The 21,837-nt window shown below is 46.8% G+C and overlaps 1 protein-coding gene across 3 annotated transcripts in view; it reads right to left on the bottom strand.

Moving 5' to 3' along the window:
* Nucleotides 1-21,837, bottom strand: part of LOC144752187 (rho GTPase-activating protein 20-like) — a 499,614-nt gene that overhangs the window by 110,864 nt on the left and 366,913 nt on the right. For all 3 annotated transcript variants that reach the window (XM_078640127.1, XM_078640125.1, XM_078640126.1), the window contains one exon: nucleotides 5,167-5,244. In XM_078640127.1, coding sequence (XP_078496253.1) covers nucleotides 5,167-5,244 — 78 coding nt within the window. The remainder of the gene's footprint in view (nucleotides 1-5,166; nucleotides 5,245-21,837) is intronic.

Genomic DNA, 21,837 nt, shown 5'->3' on the forward strand with positions numbered 1-21,837 from the left:
CATGATGCACTGGGCCAGGGCCAGACTAATTTGCATGTAGCCAGGTTCTGAACTGGGATGGTGCAGTGAGCTAAAAAACGGTGATGGATCAAGCCCTGATCTTTTGACAGGGTAGGAATGTTCTGCTTAATTCAGATACTCTGTCCATCACCACCCCCCTTTTTGAATCGTTTTAGCCACCACAAGTGTGGAAGGGTATACTCAGATGTGAGTCCCTTGCTCACTGCACCATCAGGGTTCAAGCAAGCCGGGCCGAAGACGGCTGCAATGCCAGAAACCGGTCCCCGGAAGCTTGTTTCCTTTCCAGTAAAGAATTGGCTTGGTAGTTTGGTCTGCCCTGTTCCCATGATGTACTGGCTCAGGGCCAGACTAATTTGCATGTAGCCAGGTTCTGAACTGGGATGGTGCAGTGAGCTAAAAACGGTGATGGATCAATCCCTGATCTTTTGACTGGGTAGGAGTGTTCTGCTTAATTCAGATACTCTGTCCATCACCACCCCCCTTTTTGAATTGACTCTAGAACAAGACACGCCGTGCGCGCGAAGGTGGGGGGGCGTGCGCGTAAGATGTGGCATGTCTGCAAAGCGCATGCCAGTATTTGACCACATCAATAGAGAGCTGATGAATTGCTAGCATTCCGCACGGCCAGACTGACTTCCAAAGAGAGAGATGTGCACAACGCTGGGTCCTCTGCAGAGTCCATGCATTTGTACCTTGGTCACCGATGGCAGCTCGGTGTCGACTGATTATTTGCTCGCTCATTGCATAATGTAACAAACTTTTGTTGCTGAGATCCTTGTGTTACTGGCGGGTTGTGAGTTATGAGTCATGTAAAATGGCTGAGTTAGTAAGATCTCTTTTTAAAAAAAAATAAAAAAATGTATTCAATTTAACCTGTGCGACATGAATGTAAAAGCCAGTAGTTTTGCGTGCGCGCAGCGTACTTGGGAACACAGGGACATATAGCATGGGACAGAGTAGCAGCGTGAGAAGGACAGAAATGCAGAATTTTAGAGCACAGCATGGGTGGTGCAGTATGTGACAGAGGCAGAGCGTGGGCAGAGTGGGACGCAACAAGGATGTGGGGTCAGAGGGGCACATATTATTGGCGGGGGTGGGGGATCAGAGGCAATAGGTGAAAGGAGCAGAGCGTGCCATGGGGCAGACAGAGTGGCGCACAGCATGGACGGTGTTGGGGGAACGGAGAAGGCAGCATGTGACTTAGAGGCAGAGCGTGGGCAGGAGACAGCGTGGCGCGCAGCGTTCTTGGGTAGAAAGGGACACTTAGCATGGGGCAAACTAGCAGTGCGAGAAGGGCAGAAATACAGGTTTTTAGCACACAGCATGGGCAGGGGCAGTATGTGACAGAGGCAGAGCGTGGACAGAGAGACACGCAGCAAGGATGTGGGGTCAGAGGGGCACATAGTATGGACGGGGGTGGGGGATAAGAGGCAACATTTGAAAGTTGCAGAGCGTGCCAGGGGACAGTCAGAGAGGGGCGCACAGCATGTACGGTGTTGGTGGAATGGAGAAGGCAGCATGTGACAGAGAGGCAGAGCGTGGACAGGAGACAGCGTGGCACGCAACGTACTTGGGTAGAGAGGGATACTTAGCATGGGGCAGAGTAGCAGCGTGAGAGGATTTTGCTGGGTTGCACGTTCATGGCTTTCCTGTTTTCACGAGGGCTGAGCTGGTTTGATCTTGGACAATTGTTTTGGTGGCTTGCTGTAGTGCGCTCGGTGGCCGCCGTGTGGTGGGCTTGGATGCAGGCTTATTTCATTGAAAGTGTGCAGCTTTGTTACGTGCCCGTTTTCACCTCGCTGCTCTGCCCACGAGAATCTCGGATGCGGGACGAGCAGGACCTTGGTCACCGATGGCAGCTCGGTGTCGACTGATTATGTGCTCGCTCATTGCATAATGTGGTTGTATGTTCTTACAACACATTCCGTTGCAACGCATGCCTTTACCACGCATGCGTTACAACGGAATGGAATTTCTACGCATTAGCTTTTCCTCGAATACTTGCGTGGTGACGTCATACGTCGTTAAGAGGAAACTGAAGTTTTTATTCAGTTTTCTCTTAAACGACGCTGATTGCCTGCATATCCCGACGTGACTTCTGGTGAGTTTTTTTTGGGGGGGGGAGACCCCCCAAGCCCCCTTTTTTTACTTTTAAACTTTACCACATACCTCGTAGTAAAGGTATGCGTGGTAAAGGCTTTCGTGGGAACCACGCATGCGTTGTACTGCATGCGTGGTTAAGGTATTCGTGGAAACGGCCGCGTTGTAGTGGCCGTTTCCCGCATTATGTAACAAACTTTTGTTGCTGAGATCCTTGTGTTACTGGCGGGTTGTGAGTTATGAGTCATGTAAAATAGCTGAGTTAGTAAGGTCTATTTAAAAAAAAAAGAAAATGAATTTAATTTAACCTGTGCGACATGAATGTAAAAGCCAGTAGTTTTGCGTGGGTCGCAGCGTACTTGGGAACACAGGGACATATAGCATGGGACAGAGTAGCAGCATGAGAGGGACAGAAATGCAGAATTTTAGCGCACAGCATGGGTGGTGCAGTATGTGACAGAGGCAGAGCGTGGGCAGAGTGGGACGCAGCTAGGATGTGGGGTCAGAGGGGCACACAGTATGGACGGGGGTGGGGGATCGGAGGCAATATGTGAAAGGAGCAGAGCGTGCCATGGGGCAGACAGAGTGGCGCACAGCATGGACGGTGTTGGCGGAACGGAGAAGGCAGCATGTGCCTAAGAGGCAGAGCGTGGGCAGGAGACAGCGTGGCGCACACCGTTCTTGGGTAGAGAGGGACACTTAGCCTGGGGCAGGCTAGCAGAGCGAGAAGGGCAGAAATGCAGGTTTTTAGCACACAGCATGGGCGGGGGCAGTATGTGACAGAGGCAGAGCGTGGACAGAGACACACGCAGCAAGGATGTGGGGTCAGAGGGGCACATAGTATGGACGGGGGTGGGGGATAAGAGGCAACATTTGAAAGTTGCAGAGGGTGCCAGGGGACAGACAGAGAGTGGCGCACAGCATGTACAGTGTTGGTGGAATGGAGAAGGCAGCACGTGACAGAGAGGCAGATCGTGGACAGGAGACAGCGTGGCACGCAGCGTACTTGGGTAGAGAGGGACAATTGGCATGGGGCAGAGTAGCAGCGTGAGAGGATTTTGCTGGATTGCGCGTTCGTGGCTTTCCTGTTTTCACGGGGGCTGAGCTGGTTTGATCTTGTACAATTGTTTAGGTGGCTTGCTGTAGTGCGCTCGGTGGCCACCGGGTGGTGGGCTTGGATGCAGGTTTATTTCATTGAAAGTGTGCAGATTTATTATGTGCCCGTTTTCACCTCGCTACTCTGCCCACGAGAATCTCAGATGCGGGACGAGCAGGGTTTCGTAGCTGGTGGGGCCTCTTATGCGTTGCTTTAGGCCAGCTTTGCGTTTTACCCTTGGTGCGATGTATTGAAAAAACAAGCTCTCTGCATTGCGTGGGGGGGTAGGGGGGGGAGCAGAGCGGATTCCTTTGAAGTCTGATGGGCGGGGGTCTGGGAGTGGAGCGGATTCCATTGAAGTCTGATGGGGGGAGAGGGGGCGGGGGAGCGGACCCTTTGAAGTCTGATGCCCAGGCTCACAAGCAGATAACAAATGGTGTGTAATGTGATGTGCACGCGTATAGTTCACATGAACTGTACGCGATCCGCAGCTAGGTAGACTTTTCTTTTCCGCTTACTATAATCTCGCCTATTACAATAGGCGAGACCTAAAAAGGAGCCTATTGGCTTTATCAAAATATATAAAACAGATCTATCTCCTTTGTCCAAAAATCACCAATAACATTAATCAAATGTATTTTTCACTAATTCGCACAATGCAATGGTTAATAAAAGTGATTGTAGTAAAAAAGAATTTATAAAGTTCTGCTAAAACAATCAACATGCCAATGAGTGATTCCTTTAACATTTTTCAGCACAATAAATGCAATCATTAAAAAAAACCTTGCCCTCTAGCTGAAGAGCATAGAGTTCTAGCGTTGAGTACTTCAGAAAAATATGGTACGTTCTCCTGGGAACGTGGATTTAATGACCCAGCAGACTTACTGTTTTTTTTTTTTTTTTTATGTTGATGGGGCACTTACTGCAGCCCCCTACAACATGAAAAAAAAATTGGTGGTTACACTGCCTCTTCTAGGGGCACCACCAGCTATGTGTATATATATATATATATATATATATATATATATATATATATATATAAAGATACATGTATAGAGAACACAAGTGCGATATTATATACCAGAGATGTTAAAAACAGCTTTGAACATTTTGTGGGCGGAGCGAAGCACGACTATCCAGTCAGCATAGGGCAAGATACTTTATCTTTGAAACCCGCCCTATACCTGATGACACACACCACTGGCGCTGAGGAAGGCTGAAGTAAATGCCGAAATGCATTCGCCGAGAGTGGGAAGTGGCTGGCTCTCTTACCTCTGTTAAAAGGAATAAAGGTGTTTCCTCGCATTCCCCTTCTGTGGCCTCGCACTTTGTCTTCGGAGGAGGTGTGGAGAATCATATATATATATATATATACATATATATATATATATAATATCGCACTTGTGTTCTCTATACATATATCTTGATATATTTATGCAATATAAATAACCCCAAAAGAATATCCATCCTTGTATATTACCTAAAATCCCTTTACTACCCTTAATACTACCCATCCTTGAACCCTAAAAACCCGTCCTAACCCTTAACAATATCCATCCATAAAGCCTAACCTAAAACCCCTTGCAACTCGTATTTAAGTGTCATAACGTTCCATGGCAAACAGTGTTTTAAACTACTAGATTGTAAATAAATGTAACTGTTATTCCTTACTGGTACTCTAGGCCTTAGTTTTAAGCCCCTCTCTGTGGCTCCTCCCACTCCTGGGAGCTGCAAAACACTCCACTAATACTGGATGCTCTTAAGTGCCGAGCAGCACGCTTTTTGTGTTTTCAAAATCAAAAACGACAGAGAGGGAAACTAGCCAGTACTGTGTCCAGGAATACAAGGACCTGGAGGACTGTAATATTCTTTCACTTTTCAAGTAAGTGCTTCCTGAAGACACCTTAACATGACATTGGATAGATACATGGCCCAAGGTGGAAACTTACTGGAATTCCAAGCTGTTGGGCGGACATTTTGATAATCTTCTCTGCTGAGTCAGTGTTGGAAACATTGACCATAGTACTCTAAAAAAACAGAAGACACATTTCAATCAGTATCTCACTTTGTTTTTTGCTTGAAGAAGTCTTATGTTATCCCCTGCAGACCCCACCCACCAAAAAAGGCTCAGAACAGTAAGATTATTGACTAATATTTGATCGTGCATATACTTGATACTCACCACTTCCATACATTACTATCTGTAAAACGCCATACTAATGTAAAGCTTTTTGCAGTACCGCTTTATTGCAGTCACCTGAGTGGTCATTTCAGTTTACTTGTTCCAGGTGATTTCTTCTGAACCCAGGGTTGGCTTAACGGTGTTTTGGACACCGGGCTTCTAATTAAGTCGCCGATAATGAAGGAAACATTGATTCGTAAATGAAATCAATAGTCTCTTTTAAACATCAATAACTGGTTTTTACTTGGAACTGAATCATTTCGAGTTTTCTCAATTCATTATGTATTGCAAAAATCCATGCACTATAAATTGAATCCGACAGAAGCCAATGGTAAGTGGCTAACTAGAATTTCCATCAGGTTTGCTCTCTACGAATAAAAAAAAAAAGTCACATTTTCACCAGCTTTATACCGAGAGTTTGCTTCTATTTGATTACGAAAAGGAAGCCTTTCATAAAATTATGAGTAAAACGTCCTCTGCAAGGGGAAGATCCAGTACACAAGACAACAATTTATTGGCCTCAAGGGCTAAAATACTCCGGACTTAGGAAGGGGTAGGGTGGGTTGCACCAGCATTCCTCATTAACTGTCTCTCCACCGAATTTCCAGTCTGGAGTGTCACAGCATTTCAGATTTTATGATATTATGGGCCAGATGTACGACCATTAGAAATTACGGCTTGCAAATTGTGCTCTATAATGAGTCGCAATTTGCGAGTCGCAATTTTATATCTACAACAGTGTCTGAGACACTAATTGTGATTCCCAATGGGGTCGCAAAATGCGAGCCTCATCAATATTTGGATATTTGGAGGGGTATTTATAGAGCGCGGCGTTCGCTCTGGAAGGAGCATCATGGCGCTGAGTAGTCCTTGAGGCCAGGTCGCAGAGTGGTAGGGGGGAGGCTAAATGGAAGCTTTGGTCCACTCGTCGGGGAGATTGAAAATCCATGTTTTGAGAAGTTTTCTAAAAGGCTTCTCAAGTGTCTGATGTCTTAGGTGTCTGGGCATGCTGTTCCAGGCTTTGATAGCCAGGGAGCTTAGGGTTTTTCCTCCTTTAGACTTCAGGTTAAACCTGGTAGAGGCCATGAAATTTTCTTGGGCAGAGCGGAGGGAACGACTCGGGTTGTAGTGTGGGAAGCGTCTAGTAAGGTAAACAGGACCTGTTTTGTTAAAGGCCCGAAAGGCAACGATGAGAATCTTGAAAAGTATTCTCTTGTGCAGGGGAAGCCAATGTAAGGTCTTTAGAGCTGCAGAGATTGAGGATTTGCGAGGTAATTATAAGACCAGGCGGGCGGCAGTGTGTAGAACACTTTGGAGTTTGGAGAGGGTGGACTTCTTGGTCCCTGCCAGGAGGCCGTTGCAGTAGTCCACGCGCGACAGAATGAGGGCTACTGTTACCGTTTTTCTAGAATCTAGGGGAAGAAAGTCAAAAAACTTTCTGAGGGATTTGATTATGCCGAAGCATCTGCCGGCCACGGTCGTGGCATGATGGTCAAATGAAAGATCAGAGTCAAAAAGTACCCCGAGGTTTCTAGCGGTAGTGACGGTCTGGGGGGGGGGGCAGCAGAATTATCAGGCCACCAGAGGGCAGGACAGAAAGAGGCGTTCTTTCCGATGGGGAGGATCTCTGTTTTATTTGAGTTACAACGGAGGTGGTTGGAGTCCATCCATTGGAATACAGCAGTTAGGCAATGTGGGACTTGGCCCTTTCCCCAGAAATTTTTCGTTTTTTACCCCTTTTAATTTAGAATGCCCCTATTGTAACAACAATGTATAGGCCTTGTGTAGTGAGGAAAGCCCTGTGTACTGTGAAACTGATGTTAAGATGCAGGTGTCTTATACCCCTAACATGGCTGCCACTGACCACTGCTACTGCAGCGGGGTTAGTGGGCGCATTCTAGTGGCTAGGGCCTGGCTGGAACCCTCCAAACAATGTATCAACTTAGCCTGCCAGCCTGCCCACAGGTAGAATGGTGGAACCTCCTAGAACCCCCTGGAACCTTCTGGAACAGGTGAGGTGACACCAACTGCCACTGCCAACTGTCAACTGGCACTGTATAAGGAAAGGAAGGAAAACTTTCCTGTCAGAGTGACTGAGGGGAAGACCTGGGGAAGAACCTACGCAGGAGGATAGGCAGTGAGGGTCAGGGCAGGGTCTTATGATGCTGGAAATGACAGGGCCTAGAGTGCTGCTTTACAAGTATTGAGGCATCCTGTACCCCCCCCACTGACCTAACCCCGCGGCAGGGAACCCCCAGGGACCACTTGAGGGGATTGGCTGAGGAGATCTAACACCAGCCACCAACTTAACCCCCTTCAAGGAAACAAGAAACTAAAGGGCGCAAGAAACATCACGCCAAAAAGAAACTAAGCTTCTATTTGCAAGGGCGCAAGAAACATCACGCCAAGAAGAAACTAAGCCTCTATTTACAAGGGCGCAAGAAACCTAAAGCGCTAAGAAGAAATTAAATCATCACAGGACTTTTGAAGAAGCAAACAGGTATTGGCGCGGTACTGACCCTGCGTTTCCTGATGTCACCTGGGGTCTCCCTTGCTAACCTGCTACTGGGGTGTCACCTGTCCTGTATATCTAGCGCTGCCCTTGCTGACCCTGTGAAGAGCGCTGAAGTAATGGAGGGGGTTGCTGCCTTCTGAAGCGCTATATTTGCCTGAACTGCAGCACCCTGAACTGAATGTTATTAGACCTGCTGGTCTTGCCCCCACCTCGTGTGGGCCAAAGCGCTATAGCCCTGCACCCTGCTCTCTGTGAAGCGCTAGAATCCTGGGCGTGATTCCTGCCTGAAGCGCTATATTCTGTGGTGCCCTTCAGCAGCGCTACCTGGAATGAACTGTCTGCCGAGCGCTACCTCTGCTGTAAATTGCCTGCTATATCGTAGCGCTGTGAATCCTGAAAAGCGCTATCCCCCTGAAGCGCTGTGTCACCAAGAACTTCTGTGGCTCTAGAAGTTGCTGCCTTCTGAAGCGCTGACTCCCTGCTCCTCCAACGCTCCTTTGCTGTCCCTGTGAAGAGTGCTGAGGTACTGAAGGGGGTTGATGCCTTGTGAAGTGCTGTACCTGCAGGGTGCTATTATCTAAACCTGATTGCCTGCTGAAGCGCTGTCCCCAGCATTGCCTGTGGCCAAGCGCTGTCATGTGAGGAACTGAGGTAGTGCCCAGGGAAGCGCTGTAATTTCACTCCAAGCGCTTTCTTGAATGTCCCATAGAAGCGCTGTAATTGTGCCTCCAAGCGCTCTCTTGTAGGCCCCAGAGAAACGCTGTATTTTTGACCTTAAGTGCCCACCTGTTGGCCCCTATGTGCCTCTAGTGACGTGGAGGCCATTAAGTTACTGTTTATGCCTGAGGACAGGCTTGCCAATCATTAACTGTTTGGGCCCTGGTTCCGGCGTAGGCCTAAAGACATACTGAGTTCACCTGCGATGGCTTAGCCCTACATAGGGGAGTCCAAGGCATAGTAAAATGCTCATTGAGAATGCTTTACTGAATTGCTTATTGAAATGTTCACCTTAATTAACAGAAATGTTTTACTAGTCTAAAGCAAGGCCTGTGCTTGCTTAATGAGATGTTGCTCTCTAGCAATGAGTAATGTTCTATTTATAAGTTACTTGATGAAATGCCTATGCCTCATTCCTTCCCTGTAATGTTTACTCCTGATTAGGGGCATGTTACCTATGATTGGGGAAGAGTTTTGAGGTGGTTATTCCTGCTTGGAACCAGGATTATTCTGAACTATAGAAGTTTTATTACACCCCTGCCCCAGTGTTATAACCTCTACTTATTTACAGGATTACTCTTGGGTGCTGAAAGGTTTATGCCTGCTTAATGTAGGAATTAGAATGTTGATCCTGGCCTGGGGGTGGAAACGCCAACAGCTGCATAATGAACTGTGTCTGCTGACTAATGAAACATTTATTCATGTTGGTTGAAAGGTGGAGCACATGCCCACAGTTATGGAGTGAGGTGCTCCTTACTTTAAAGAAATGTTTACATTTACTAAAAGGCTTTACATGCATAAACCAAGTCTTCTAAGCTCAGGCTTGCCTGTTAAAAATGGTTATCTCTGAAGAGTTGTTAACTGTTGATTGCTGAGTAGGGGAACGTTAATGCTATAAGGATATAGTTACACTGCCTAATGAGATGTTTTATCCGCAGTGGCGTGTTTTTATTCCTGCCATAGGAGTTTCATTCCTGCCTAAGGAAATGGTTAATGAAATGTTTTACCCTCAGTGAAGTGTTTTACTTCTGCTAAACTGATTATCTCTATTGCAGGAAATGTTTTACCTGTAAGCTCCTGATTAATAGGGGGAAGGCCCTGCCTGTTCAGGCATCAGGTAATAGGATGGTGTGTGATGCCTAAAGAAATACTTTATGCCTAATGAAAGGTGTTGACCTCATTTGAGGCAATGTTTACTCCTGCCCAGGGAAGGGTCTCATACCCCTGCTATAACAGAGATCTACTTACACCTGCTCAATGTAGGGATTTCTACTTCCCTGATGGAATGTTGGTGTTGCCCTGATACAGTTAAACCTGCACAAGGGGATGGTTACCTAGATTGCAATGTTTTATCCTAGTTAGTGCTGGCTAATGCAATGGTTAGCTGGGCCCAATGAGAAGTTCTCCCAAAGGGATGCCCAACCTTGTTATATGGAATAATTATTCTTAATGAAATGTTTAATTCCTATTACAGGAGGAGAGTTACGTCCACATACTTTTGTGGCAAATGAAATGTTTCATATTTAAGGAAATGTTTGAACTACACTTAACGAATTGTTTATTCCTACAGCGGGGAGATGTTTCTGTTATGGAACTGTCCCTTTGTTTACCTGAGGAAATGGATATTGATGCTTAATGCAGTGTTGTTCTTATGACTTTGAGATGTATTCCTTTCAGGTACTGACCAAGAAGCAAGGCGTAGGTCGGGCCTGTGTCCCACTAAAAATGTATTTAACTATTTATTGATCCAATATTTAATATTTATTGCAGAACGGATATTTATTCATCCAATATTGATTGCAAGTCTTGAGACACATGTATTTTAAATGAATTTATGATTTCCCTGATCCTGCTCTATCTATCTGATTATTTATCTTAATACAAATCACTTGTTTTTATACAAGCTCTGGAGTGGAGTCATTTATTGCGTGCCCAGGTTTCTGTCTCAGTGTGAGTGTGTGCTGCATGATCGCTTAACACATGTGCTTTCGGATGCCTACCCGCTCGTGCCATGCTACCCTAGGGGACTGATGACCCCAGTTCCAACAGGCAATATTTAAGATTGAGCTCTGCATTGTTGGAGTTGTCGTCTAGGGGGATGATCAACTGAGTATCATCGGCATATGAGGTGACAGTTATGCCGAATGATTCAATCAGGGTGAGGAGAGGGATGAGGTAAATGTTAAATAAGAGGGGACTTAGGATGGACCCTTGGGGAACTCCGGAGGAGACCGTTTTCTCTTTAGATTGAAAAGGGCCCAGGGTGACAATTTGGGACCTGTCGCTGAGAAAAGATCTGATCCATGATAGGGCTGAGTCAGAGATGCCGATGTCCATTAATCTGTTAATCAGAATGGAATGGGATATGGTGTCGAACGCTGCCGTGAGGTCAAGAAGGATCAGAATGGCCTTCTTCCTTTGATCTTGCAGCGTTTTGATGGTGTCGGTCAGTTCAATTAAGGCAGTTTCGGTTGAATGTTTGGGCCGAAACCCGGATTGTTGAGGATGAAGTAAGTTGTGGGTTTCCAGAAAGGATTTAAGTTCTTTATGGACTAACTGTTCTGTTATTTTTCCCAGAGCGGGGAGAAGGGTGATAGGACGGAGATTGGTCAAGTCCACTGGAGATTTATTAGCTTTTTTCATAAGCGGTTTGACAACACCCTTTTTCCATAAGCGAGGAACAGATCCAGAACTGAGAGACAGGTTGATAATGTCATTGACGATAGGGTTTATCTCATCAATGATTTGATGGAGAATCTTGGGGGGGCAGGGGTCGGAAGGGGAGCCGGATTTGCAAGAAAGAATGGCATCTCTGGTTTGGGCCAGGGTGACCGGGGTGAAGTTTTTAAGACTGCCAGCTGTTGAGCAAGGTTGATTGGGATGGGGAAGTCCATAGGGGGTTTGGGGAGGGGGGAAGTTCTTTTGGATGGAGGTAATTTTTTCGTCAAAGTATTCTGAGATCTTGTCGCATAGCTCTTGGGATGGGGGGATTTCGGGTTGGAGAGTTTTGGGATGAGTGAAGGTCTTTACTATCGTGAATAATGTTTTTTGTTTTTGGCTGGCTTCTTTGATGGCTTTTACGTAGAACGCTCTCTTGGCCGATTTGATGGCGGAGAGATAGTTTTTCCTCTGAAGGATATAGTCGCGGCGGTCGTCATTGTCATAGGTTCGACGCCATTTACGCTCGGCTTTCCTGCAGATTAGATGTGCGGAGGCTAAGTCAGGTGTGAACCAGGGAGCGTTGTTTTTAGTTTTCTTCTGGATTCTATCATGATGATTAGTGGGGCTCCGTTTTATAATTTCTTGTGAGAGCCAGTTATGGAAGAGGTCGGCATCTCTTTTGATGTTTCCGGATAGAGAGGGGGAGTGGGCTTGGGAAATGGGATTAAGAATGAGATTTTTTTTGGACGGCATTCCAGTTGGCAGAGTGACCACGAAGAGGATTAAATTTATTGATAGTTAGAGGGCAGCTGCTAGAGATGTGGAATGGGATCAGGCTGTGATCAGTCCATATCTGGGGCAGGGGGGGCAGGATGGTGAGAGAAGGGAAATTAGAGCAGACACCATCCAAGGTGTGACCTAGTGAGTGGGTAGGCAACGTGACACTTTGTTGTAGTTGGAAAATTTCAAGTGTTTGAAGAAAATTTCTCATTTGAGGGTCGGAAGAGGACTCAAGATGCAGATTAAAGTCTCCTAGGAGGGTAAAATGTGGGTAACGAAGTAAAAAGTGTCCCAGAGCATCGTTGAGGCAATCGAGAAATTTAGAAGCATTGCCGGGTGGGCGGTAAATCAGACCACCTGAGAGGGAAAGGGATTGGCTAAGTTTGATGGAAAAGCCCATTCCCTCTGAGTCGGTAAGTGGGTCAAGGCAGAAGGTGTGACAGTTGAAGGTGTTCTTCAGAATAATTGCAACACCTCCTCCTCTTCCTTTCAGTCTGTCCTGTCTGTGGAAGGAGTAACCCTGGGGGAGGGCTACGGCTATGTCAGGGTTGCTGTCTTCTGTGAGCCAAGTTTCAGTGATCATGAGGCAGTCAAAGTCATGGTCTATGATGAGGTCATGAATGTCTTGGCTATGTTTGCACATAGACCGGGCATTTATCAGGCCACCTTTGAAGAATGGTAGCTGGTTCTTGGGGGGAATTGGCTGGTCAAGGTCGATGGTAGGTGACCAGCAGCATTTAGTGCAGCTGGCAGAACCGACTACCTTTGAAAGATCAAGTTTGCAGGAGCAGCAGGGAGTACCTCGGAGACGAAGGAGGTCGTTGGGTGTATACCTGACATGTGGGGGGATTAGGGCAGGGTTTCCTGCGCCTGGCGCGGTCTTGGCGCGGACGGGCGCAGACGGGCTTGCCTTAGGTGCGCCTTCGGCGCGCAAACGGCGCTCCCGCTGCGCGTCCTATGCATGCACATTTTTTAAGTGAAGGAAGGGGGCGGAGTCAGCGCGCACGCCGGTAGTGATGGCGGCTGCTGCCAAAGAGCGAGGTAGGGCGCGAACAGCTATTGGAATCAGCTGTGCGCAAAAGTGAATGAAAGCGCTAAGGTGTGCTTTATTTAAAAACACGAAATAGTGACACCACACAAGAAACAAGAATACAGTTTATCCACAATTTTAAAACAAACGAGTACCTCCAGCTCCCGGCTTCCGCCTCAGGACTGGGTCAAGGGTTTACAGGTCACCGCTAGTGATCAGCGGGTTTAAGTACAGGGGGCAGGAGGCATGGCCTCGAAAGGGGGCGGAGTCAGCGCGCACGCCGGTAGTGATGGCGGCTGCTGCCAAAGAGCGAGGTAGGGCGCGAACAGCTATTGTCATCAGCTGTGCGGAAAAGTGAATGAAAGCGCTAAGGTGTGCTTTATTTAAAAACACGAAATAGTGACACCACACAAGAAACAAGAATACAGTTTATCCACAATTTTAAAACAAACGAGTACCTCCAGCTCCCGGCTTCCGCCTCAGGACTGGGTCAAGGGTTTACAGGTCACCGCTAGTGATCAGCGGGTTTAAGTACAGGGGGCAGGAGGCGTGGCCTCGAAAGGGGGCGGAGTCAGCGCGCACGCCGGTAGTGATGGCGGCTGCTGCCAAAGAGCGAGGTAGGGCGCGAACAGCTATTGGAATCAGCTGTGCGCAAAAGTGAATGAAAGCGCTAAGGTGTGCTTTATTTAAAAACACGAAATAGTGACACCACACAAGAAACAAGAATACAGTTTATCCACAATTTTAAAACAAACGAGTACCTCCAGCTCCCGGCTTCCGCCTCAGGACTGGGTCAAGGGTTTACAGGTCACCGCTAGTGATCAGCGGGTTTAAGCACAGGGGGCAGGAGGCGTGGCCTCGAAAGGGGGCGGAGTCAGCGCGCACGCCAGTAGTGATGGCGGCTGCTGCCAAAGAGCGAGGTAGGGCGCGAACAGCTATTGGAATCAGCTGTGCGCAAAAGTGAATGAAAGCGCTAAGGTGTGCTTTATTTAAAAACACGAAATAGTGACACCACACAAGAAACAAGAATACAGTTTATCCACAATTTTAAAACAAACGAGTACCTCCAGCTCCCGCCTCCCGCCTCAGGACTGGGTCAAGGGTTTACGAATATTCATGAGGCACTAGCAATTTGCGACCCCATTGGGAATGGCTGGCACTCCCAGGGATGGTGGCCTGCTGGGCTCAGCAGACCTCCATGTCTGTGACTGCTTTTACATAAAGCAGATTTTTTTAATGCCGCCCGTAGGCATTTTTTTTTAATTAAACGTTTTTGTTTCATTTTTTTAAGGGCAGGTAGTGGTCCCTGGAATCACTGCCTGCCCCTACAAATTTTTTCCCTTGCCTTTGCAAAGGGGAAGGAGTCCGTAGGGTCCCCTTCCCATTTGCGACTGTATTATCACCCTCTTGAAGGCCGTTACTGCTGTTTTTGCTGCCACTAGGAGAGGGCACATGGACTATCTGTCCAAGGAGCCTTTGTAGTCCCTGCCGCTGACGTTGCTTTTTTGCGCCTAGAGGCGTCCTTAAAAGACCTCGCGGGCCCCCGCAGGGCGGGGCGCTCACTGGTGTGCTTGGGCCACGCGCCTTGGGCGGCCCGTCTGCGTCAGGACAAGGCTGGGATGGGCCAGGTTCCTTGGCCACACAGGAAAGGTATGAAGGCCCTGCATTGGTCCCACTCTACCTAAAAGGTAAGGAGATGGGGAAGCGCAAGACAGTCATGCCCGCTGCCAAGGATCGTCCTTTGACATCATCAATTACACATTTTCTAACAAATGCAATGGGGGCGATAACTAGCTAAATATAATCCATGGAGGAGAGACAGGGGGCCGCACAAGAGCTTTGCATAGTGGTACAGCGACTGTGTCAGAGTTGGAGCACAATGTTGGGGGCGATGCACCAGGGAGCTCTAATCAAGCTGCAGGGAGCCTAGCGCCTAATATTTCCGGGACTGTAGACAACATTATCACTACACAACAAGGAGGTTTTGTCGATACACTATGCCCTCCTCCGTACAAAAAAACAAAGGCATGTGGTAAGGACAAAAAAGATGTATCTCCCCCGGTAACACGTAGGAAAACCATGGCAACCCCTAAAAGGAAAGGACCAAAGGCCTTAGTCTCAAACACTGCCCGGGTATTAGAAATATTAAGCATGTAGGGGAATTTTTGTCAACCACACAGCTTACTAACGTATTGGAGGTTACCAATAAATCACTACTTGAGCCACTCATGGGAGTGCTAAATAGTATTGATATGTCTTTAAACATATTGATTGGTGCTAGTGTTTCGCAGTTAACACCTGGCCCAGACTCTGTTCCTGATCCTGATCCCACCATCACATGAAATCAGGACATACCGAAAGTGATGCCATCCTATTTGGTATCAGCAACCAAAAATGGTATTACAAATACTTCTTCGAATGCATTACAACAAGCAAAACCACAAATAGAAGAGTCCTATACACTGGGTGACGGTCGGCCAAAAATAACAGCTAGGTGTAGGGATCCTGGATGGCCTAATGTTGTAGTCAGTCAGTGCAATGCAAGCTTGGGAGATGAGTGAAAGGACTATAGAAGAACACTTCACCTCCCAACCGAAGCTACCCCTTATGTCATTGTCCTTAAAAATGTTCCACCACTGCCAATTAACAATGAAGAGGATCGGAATCAGTTTAAGAATAAAACTCTGTACTGGTTGGCAAAGGCTGCGGATTGGACATGTAGCGACAACTTGTATTGTAAGATAAATAACGTTGAACATGTATCATGGGTGGGCTCACAGCCAAAGAAGGAAAGTGGAGATTGTATTATTGTTAATTTTAGGGACAAGTCCTTGGTATACTGGCTCATGGGTAGGCTCCTTAGAAGTAACAATGTAAGGGGCCCCATTGAGGCAGTACCATTGGGTTACTTTTTTCATAGGTCATTGATAAATAGCGGTCCTTGGACTGAACCCACAGTTGTTAATATGTCATCTACCTTTGCTATCCCAACTTTCAATCGCTTTTCTCCTCTAGATCATGTGGATTGACTTTATTTCTTGGGCTTGAAGTCGTGTGAAGTTAAAAAAGGTCCATCCTATCCATCGTTTAGCATACATGACATTGGGGTGGACAACTCGCCATCCTCTTTTATGACCAAGACGGATGTTGCTAATTTTACGAAAAATGTTGCTAATTTTCCTGAGGTTGTAGCGAATTTTTTAACATGTTTGGATGATAACTTAGGGGAGAGTTGTCACATGTTTATGCACGTGGTCAGCATAATCTTGTCTCCCCTGCTATGTCCAACTCAGTTAGTATTACTTCCTATGTACCACCAGAGAGCAACCCACCGTCACTTAACGTTATGTTGCAGGGTGATTTGGAATTACCTGTGGCATCTATTGACTTTGCGCCTCTGGGCGGCTATGTCCTATCTTTGCCATCCATATTTGAGGGTCTACTTGCCACAATAATAAGACCCCCTATGAAAGCTTATTTTGGAATATTGCTGGCTTATCGCTCAAGTTACAAATGAATGAGTGGACCGTCTTTATCCAAAAGTGAGGTATAATATGCCTGCAGGAAACATGGATGCGAGATATTGTACATATAAATAGTTTCTTTTCTATTCATACATCAGCAAACGTTTCCTTAGGTGGTCATGCAAAAGGAGGATTACTGACCTTGGTCTCAACAACACTGAATGGCTGGCTAGGAAAGACTAAAATTGATTCACTGCACTTTCAGATTATTAATATTTATCTCAGGAAAAATCTTACATTGGTTATTGAAATGTTTATCACAATAACTTTAATGTCTCAAATATTAGTATTGCCAAAGAGTTGGATAATTCTTCGTCAACCAATGTCAAAGAGTTGAATACAGATTTTGCAATCTTTTGGGGAGGTGATTTTAACTGTAAACTCTGTCCTTTGTCCAAACAGGCTGCATGCCATCTGGTGGCACGGGCGACTGACGTGATTGTCATTTTAATCACAATCCCTGTGGGAATATTTTTAATTCACTTCACAAAATTTGTTATAGTGATCACTAGTGATATGGTTACTAGTGATATGGTTACTGTGTAACAGTAACCATATCTGCAAGAGGCTGAGCTTTCCCTGGGGAGGAGCGTGGGCGCATGGGAAACTATGAAAGTTACCAATACTGGGGAACCACAGTTACAGGTAAGTAACTTGTTTTCTTGCCCCAGTATTGGAACTTTCATAGATTCCCATGCTTTTGTATCAGAGTAGCAAGCAGTAAGAAATACAGCACATTTTGTGGCATAAACATACATTGCAAAAGTCATCAGTAATCCAAAGATACAAAATGTCCAGAAAAGGAAGGAGGGATAGAAAGGAAAGCTCACCAATCAGTGGAAGAGGTTCCTCAGGACGAATGTATGACATTACAACGCATGCTTTTACCACACATGCTGTTACAACGCAGGTTTTACTACGCATACCATTACAACGCATTACACTTGGGGGTGCTGGATAGTGAATAGTTTAATTTACTATTCCAACTCCAGTTCCCGTGGACACTAGGGAAGGTGTTGGATAGTAAATTAAACTTATTCCCTATCCTAGGGCGCCCCCCAGTGTAATGCATTGTAATGATATGCGTAATAAAACCTGCGTTGTAACAGCCCTGCGTGGTAAAAGTTGCGTTGTAAATTATGTTTACCCTGAGGACTGCCTGGTCCACCGCCGTGTCATCTTGCGTTAAGTATTCCAAGCAGTAATGCTTCATAAAGGTGTGCACGCTGCTCCATGTTGCAGCCCTGCAAATGTCTCTGATGCGTACTCCTGCGAAGAGAGCTGACGAAGAAGCCACAGATATTGTGGAATGTGCTCTAACTCTGCTGGTCAGCGGCTTACCCTCTGTTGAGTAGCAATAGAGAATGGCACTGGAGATCCATCTCGCAATACTTTGTTTTGAAAGAGGGAGGCCCTTGCGAGGACCACCAAAAGAAAGAAGAGTTGCGAGGATTTACGAAATTCCTTGGTGCAAACCAAATAAAATTTCAAGCACCTTTGCACGTCCAGAGAATGCAGTGACCTTTCTACTGGTGTGGAAGGATGAGGAAAGAAAGATTTAAGAATTACTGGCTCATTCAGGTGAAAATCCGAAGGTACCTTAGGTATGAACCTTGGATTAGTTTGTAAGATTACAGTATTCCTCTTCAATTGGAGAAATGGCTCCTGAATCGTGAGAGCCTGTAGCTCCCCAATGCGTCTTGCAGAAGTGAGGGCAAGAAGGAGAGCCAATTTCCATGAAAGGAATTTCATATCCGACCGATGTATAGGTTCAAAAGGGTTCTTCATGAGTTGCGTGAGAACCAAGTTCAATTGCCAAGTAGGAGGCGGAGGCCTCACCGGGGGATAAACTCGAAACAATCCCTTGAGAAACTGTTTAAATATTCTTGAAGACCAGAGAGAAGGTCCAGATGCTGAATGCCTGTATCTAGAAATTGCCGCTAAATGAACCTTTATGGATGAATGCGCCAGTCCTGTTTTAGCTAAGGACAAAAGATAAGGCAGAAGTTGATGAGGTCGAGAAGAGAAAGGATCAACGCCTTTTTTCCTGCACCAAATGCAAAATCTTTTCCATTTCAAATGGTAAGTTTTATTTGTAGAAGGAGCTCTAGCCTGTGAGAGAACCTGTCTTATTTCATTTGAGATGGGAAGGTTCATGAATTCTCGCTGCTCAGGAGCCATGCTGTCAGGTGCAATGAAGCTGGATCCGGATGCCAAATCTGCCCCTCGGACATCGTGAGAAGGTCTGGAATGGCTCGCAAGGGAAGAGGAGGGACCAGCGACAATAGATGGAGTTCTGTGAACCAGAACTGCCTCGGTCAAGCCGGAGCTATCAAGATCATCTTGCATGGCTCCACCTTGATCTTCCTGATAAGTCTCGGTATCATTGGAATGGGGGGAAAGGCGTAAACAAATGTCTCTGACCAGGCTATCGAAAGCGCATTCCCCAATGATCCTCGATGCTGAAGCCTGCTTGCATAAGACCGGCATTTCTTGTTGGTCGGAGTGGCAAATAGATCTATTGAGGGCTTGCCCCACTGTCGGAAAACCTTGTCCAGAACCATTTGGTTGAGTTCCCACTCGTGACTGACTGTGGATAGTCTGCTTAGTTTGTCGGCATGTTCGTTTAGGATCCCTGGCAGATGTTTCGCTTGCAGCGAAATCTCGTGAAGGATAGCCCATTCCCAGATTTCCTGAGCTTCCTGAGACAACAGGAGAGACCTGGTTCCTCCTTCTTTGTTTATGTAATGCATGGCCGTGGTGTTGTCCGTCAGGATGAGAACCTTTGAACATCTCAGGCGAGGGAGAAATGCTTGATCGCCCTGAGTTCTAGGAGATTGATGGGGAGAAGACGGTGCTGAGGAGACCAATGCACACTGACATGAAGGTCCTGCAGTACTGCCCCCAGCCGTCCAATGACGCATCCGTCGTCACAACCTGAGGAGACGGATCGCTTACCAAGGATAGACCTTGGGATAAGTTTTCCTGCTTCGTCCACCACAAGGCAGCTTTTTTTCATTGCTGAGGTGATGGTCACGTTGTCGTCGAACGAACCATGAATCTACTGCCACTGAATGTCGAGCTGCTCCTAAAGAGGACGCATCCTCAATCTGCAGTAAGGAATCAGAGGAATGCAGGAGGAGATCACTCCCAAGGGATTTGTAATGGCGTACTGAAAGATACCTTCTTTTTCTTAAGGCCAGAGCCATAGTTCCAGTTTTTCCTGTCTTTCTAAGGCTGGGAAAGCTTTGCTGAAATTTGAGTCCAAGATGGCCCCCAGGAAAAGTGCAGTCCTGGAAGGAACCAGAGATGACTTCTCCTTGTTGAGAGTAAGGCCCAGATTCTGGAAAAGGTTTGTACATGCATTGACTGCCTCCCTCGCAGCCTCCCTGGACGGAGCCTTCAGCAACCAGTCGTCCAGGTAGGGGAAGACCTGAAAGTGATTCCTCCAAAGAAACGCCGCCACCGGTGCCAGCACCTTTGAGAAGATTCTTGGAGCCGAGCAAAGTCCAAAGGGTAAAACCCTGAATTGAAAGTGGCTCTTAACTACTGTAAACCATAGAAACCTTCTGTGTGTAGGGTGAATAAGTATGTGAAAATACGCATCTTCGAGATCGAGCGTGGCCATGAAATCCCCTGGATTGATGAGACGTAGTATGTCTTGAAGGGAGACCATCCGGAAGGATAGGGAAATGAGATAGGTGTTGAGCTTCCTGAGATCTAAAATTGGGTGCCATTTCTCTAGTGTCTTCCTCACCAGGAAGAACCTGGAATAGAATCCTTCCCCTCTTTCAGAGGAGGGGACCGGCTCTATAGCACCTTTCAGGAGCATCTGAATAACCTCGAGCCGCAGGAGACTCAGATATTTTGATGGGATGGCGGCCGGGGGCTTGGATGGTGGGATTTGTGTGAATTCAAAAGTATGGCCCTTTCGAATGATGTTTAGCACCCAACGGTCTGATGTTATCTTGGACCAATTCTGAAGGTATTGAGATACCCTGCCTCCTACCGATGATCTTGTGGAGGTGGGCACAGCAGGAAGAGACAGGATGCCGCTATTGCCTCTTGGATGCATCCCGTCCTTGGCGATTCTGTTTTCCTCTATTATTCGATTGAGAGAAATTCGAGGACTGGCTTTGCCTTTGTTCATAAGGCTGGCGGTATTGTTGTGAGCCTGATCCGTACGATGGGTATCGTTGCTGCTGGTAAGAGCCTCTGTATGTGGTACTCTTACCTCTGGCACCTCTGAAAGGAGCTTTTCTGTACTGCAGTGTACCCGGAGACCTCGCCGTCTCGGTATCCTTCTTGATAGCCTGGAGAGTGTCAGCGATATGTTTCCCGAACAACGCCTCTCCATCAAAAGGTAGATCCAGGATTTTATTCTGGATTTCAGGTCTGAACCATGTCGCCCTGAGCCATCCCTGGCGAGGAAGAATTGCAGCACCAGCTAGCGATCGAAAGGCAGTTGTGGCGATGTCCATGGCACAATCAATTATCTCCATTGACGTTGCCTCCCCCTCCTGTAAAATGTTCCTTGCATCGCCTTTTGACTCCTGAGACAGTTGATCTAGATGGGGCGAAATGTCACACCATAGTTGGCGATCATATCTGCCCAATATTGCCAAGGCATTTGCTGCCCGCACCAAAAGACTAGCCATAGAAGAAAATCTCTTCCCAGCGTTGTCTAACCTACTGCTTTCCTTATCTGGAGGAGTTGTTAAAGGAGCTGATGGGTTGCGTGACTTCCTCTGTGCAGCTAGGGAAATCACTGAGTCCGGTTTTGGGTGCCCTGTCAAAGACACCGGACCATCCTCGGGTGCCTTGTATTTCTTTTCGAGGCGCAGTAGTACAGGGACCACTATAGCCGGGTTCTTCATTGCTTTAAGGCCTTCCTCCCAAACATGCTGAACAATGGGGATAGATCTAGTAACCTTCTTATAAGGCTCTTTAAAATCATACAAAAAACACTTGGTGGCAATAGAAGGCATTGATAGCTTGAATCTGCTAGAGGCCCTCTCCATCAACTTATGGAACCCCCCGATATCCACCGGAGGGGAGTCCACCGGATCCGGACATGGTGAAGCTGGGTCTGGGATAACATACTCGTCCCATTCTACGCCCTGATTAGGTCTGCCATCCAAGTTTTGATCCTCATCCGAGGAATCATCATGAGTGTCCAGTGGTATTGAAGGTACCTGTGGAACCGGCGTT

This window comes from Lissotriton helveticus, chromosome 4_2 (genome assembly GCF_964261635.1).
Source record: "Lissotriton helveticus chromosome 4_2, aLisHel1.1, whole genome shotgun sequence".
Lineage (NCBI taxonomy): Eukaryota > Metazoa > Chordata > Amphibia > Caudata > Salamandridae > Lissotriton > Lissotriton helveticus.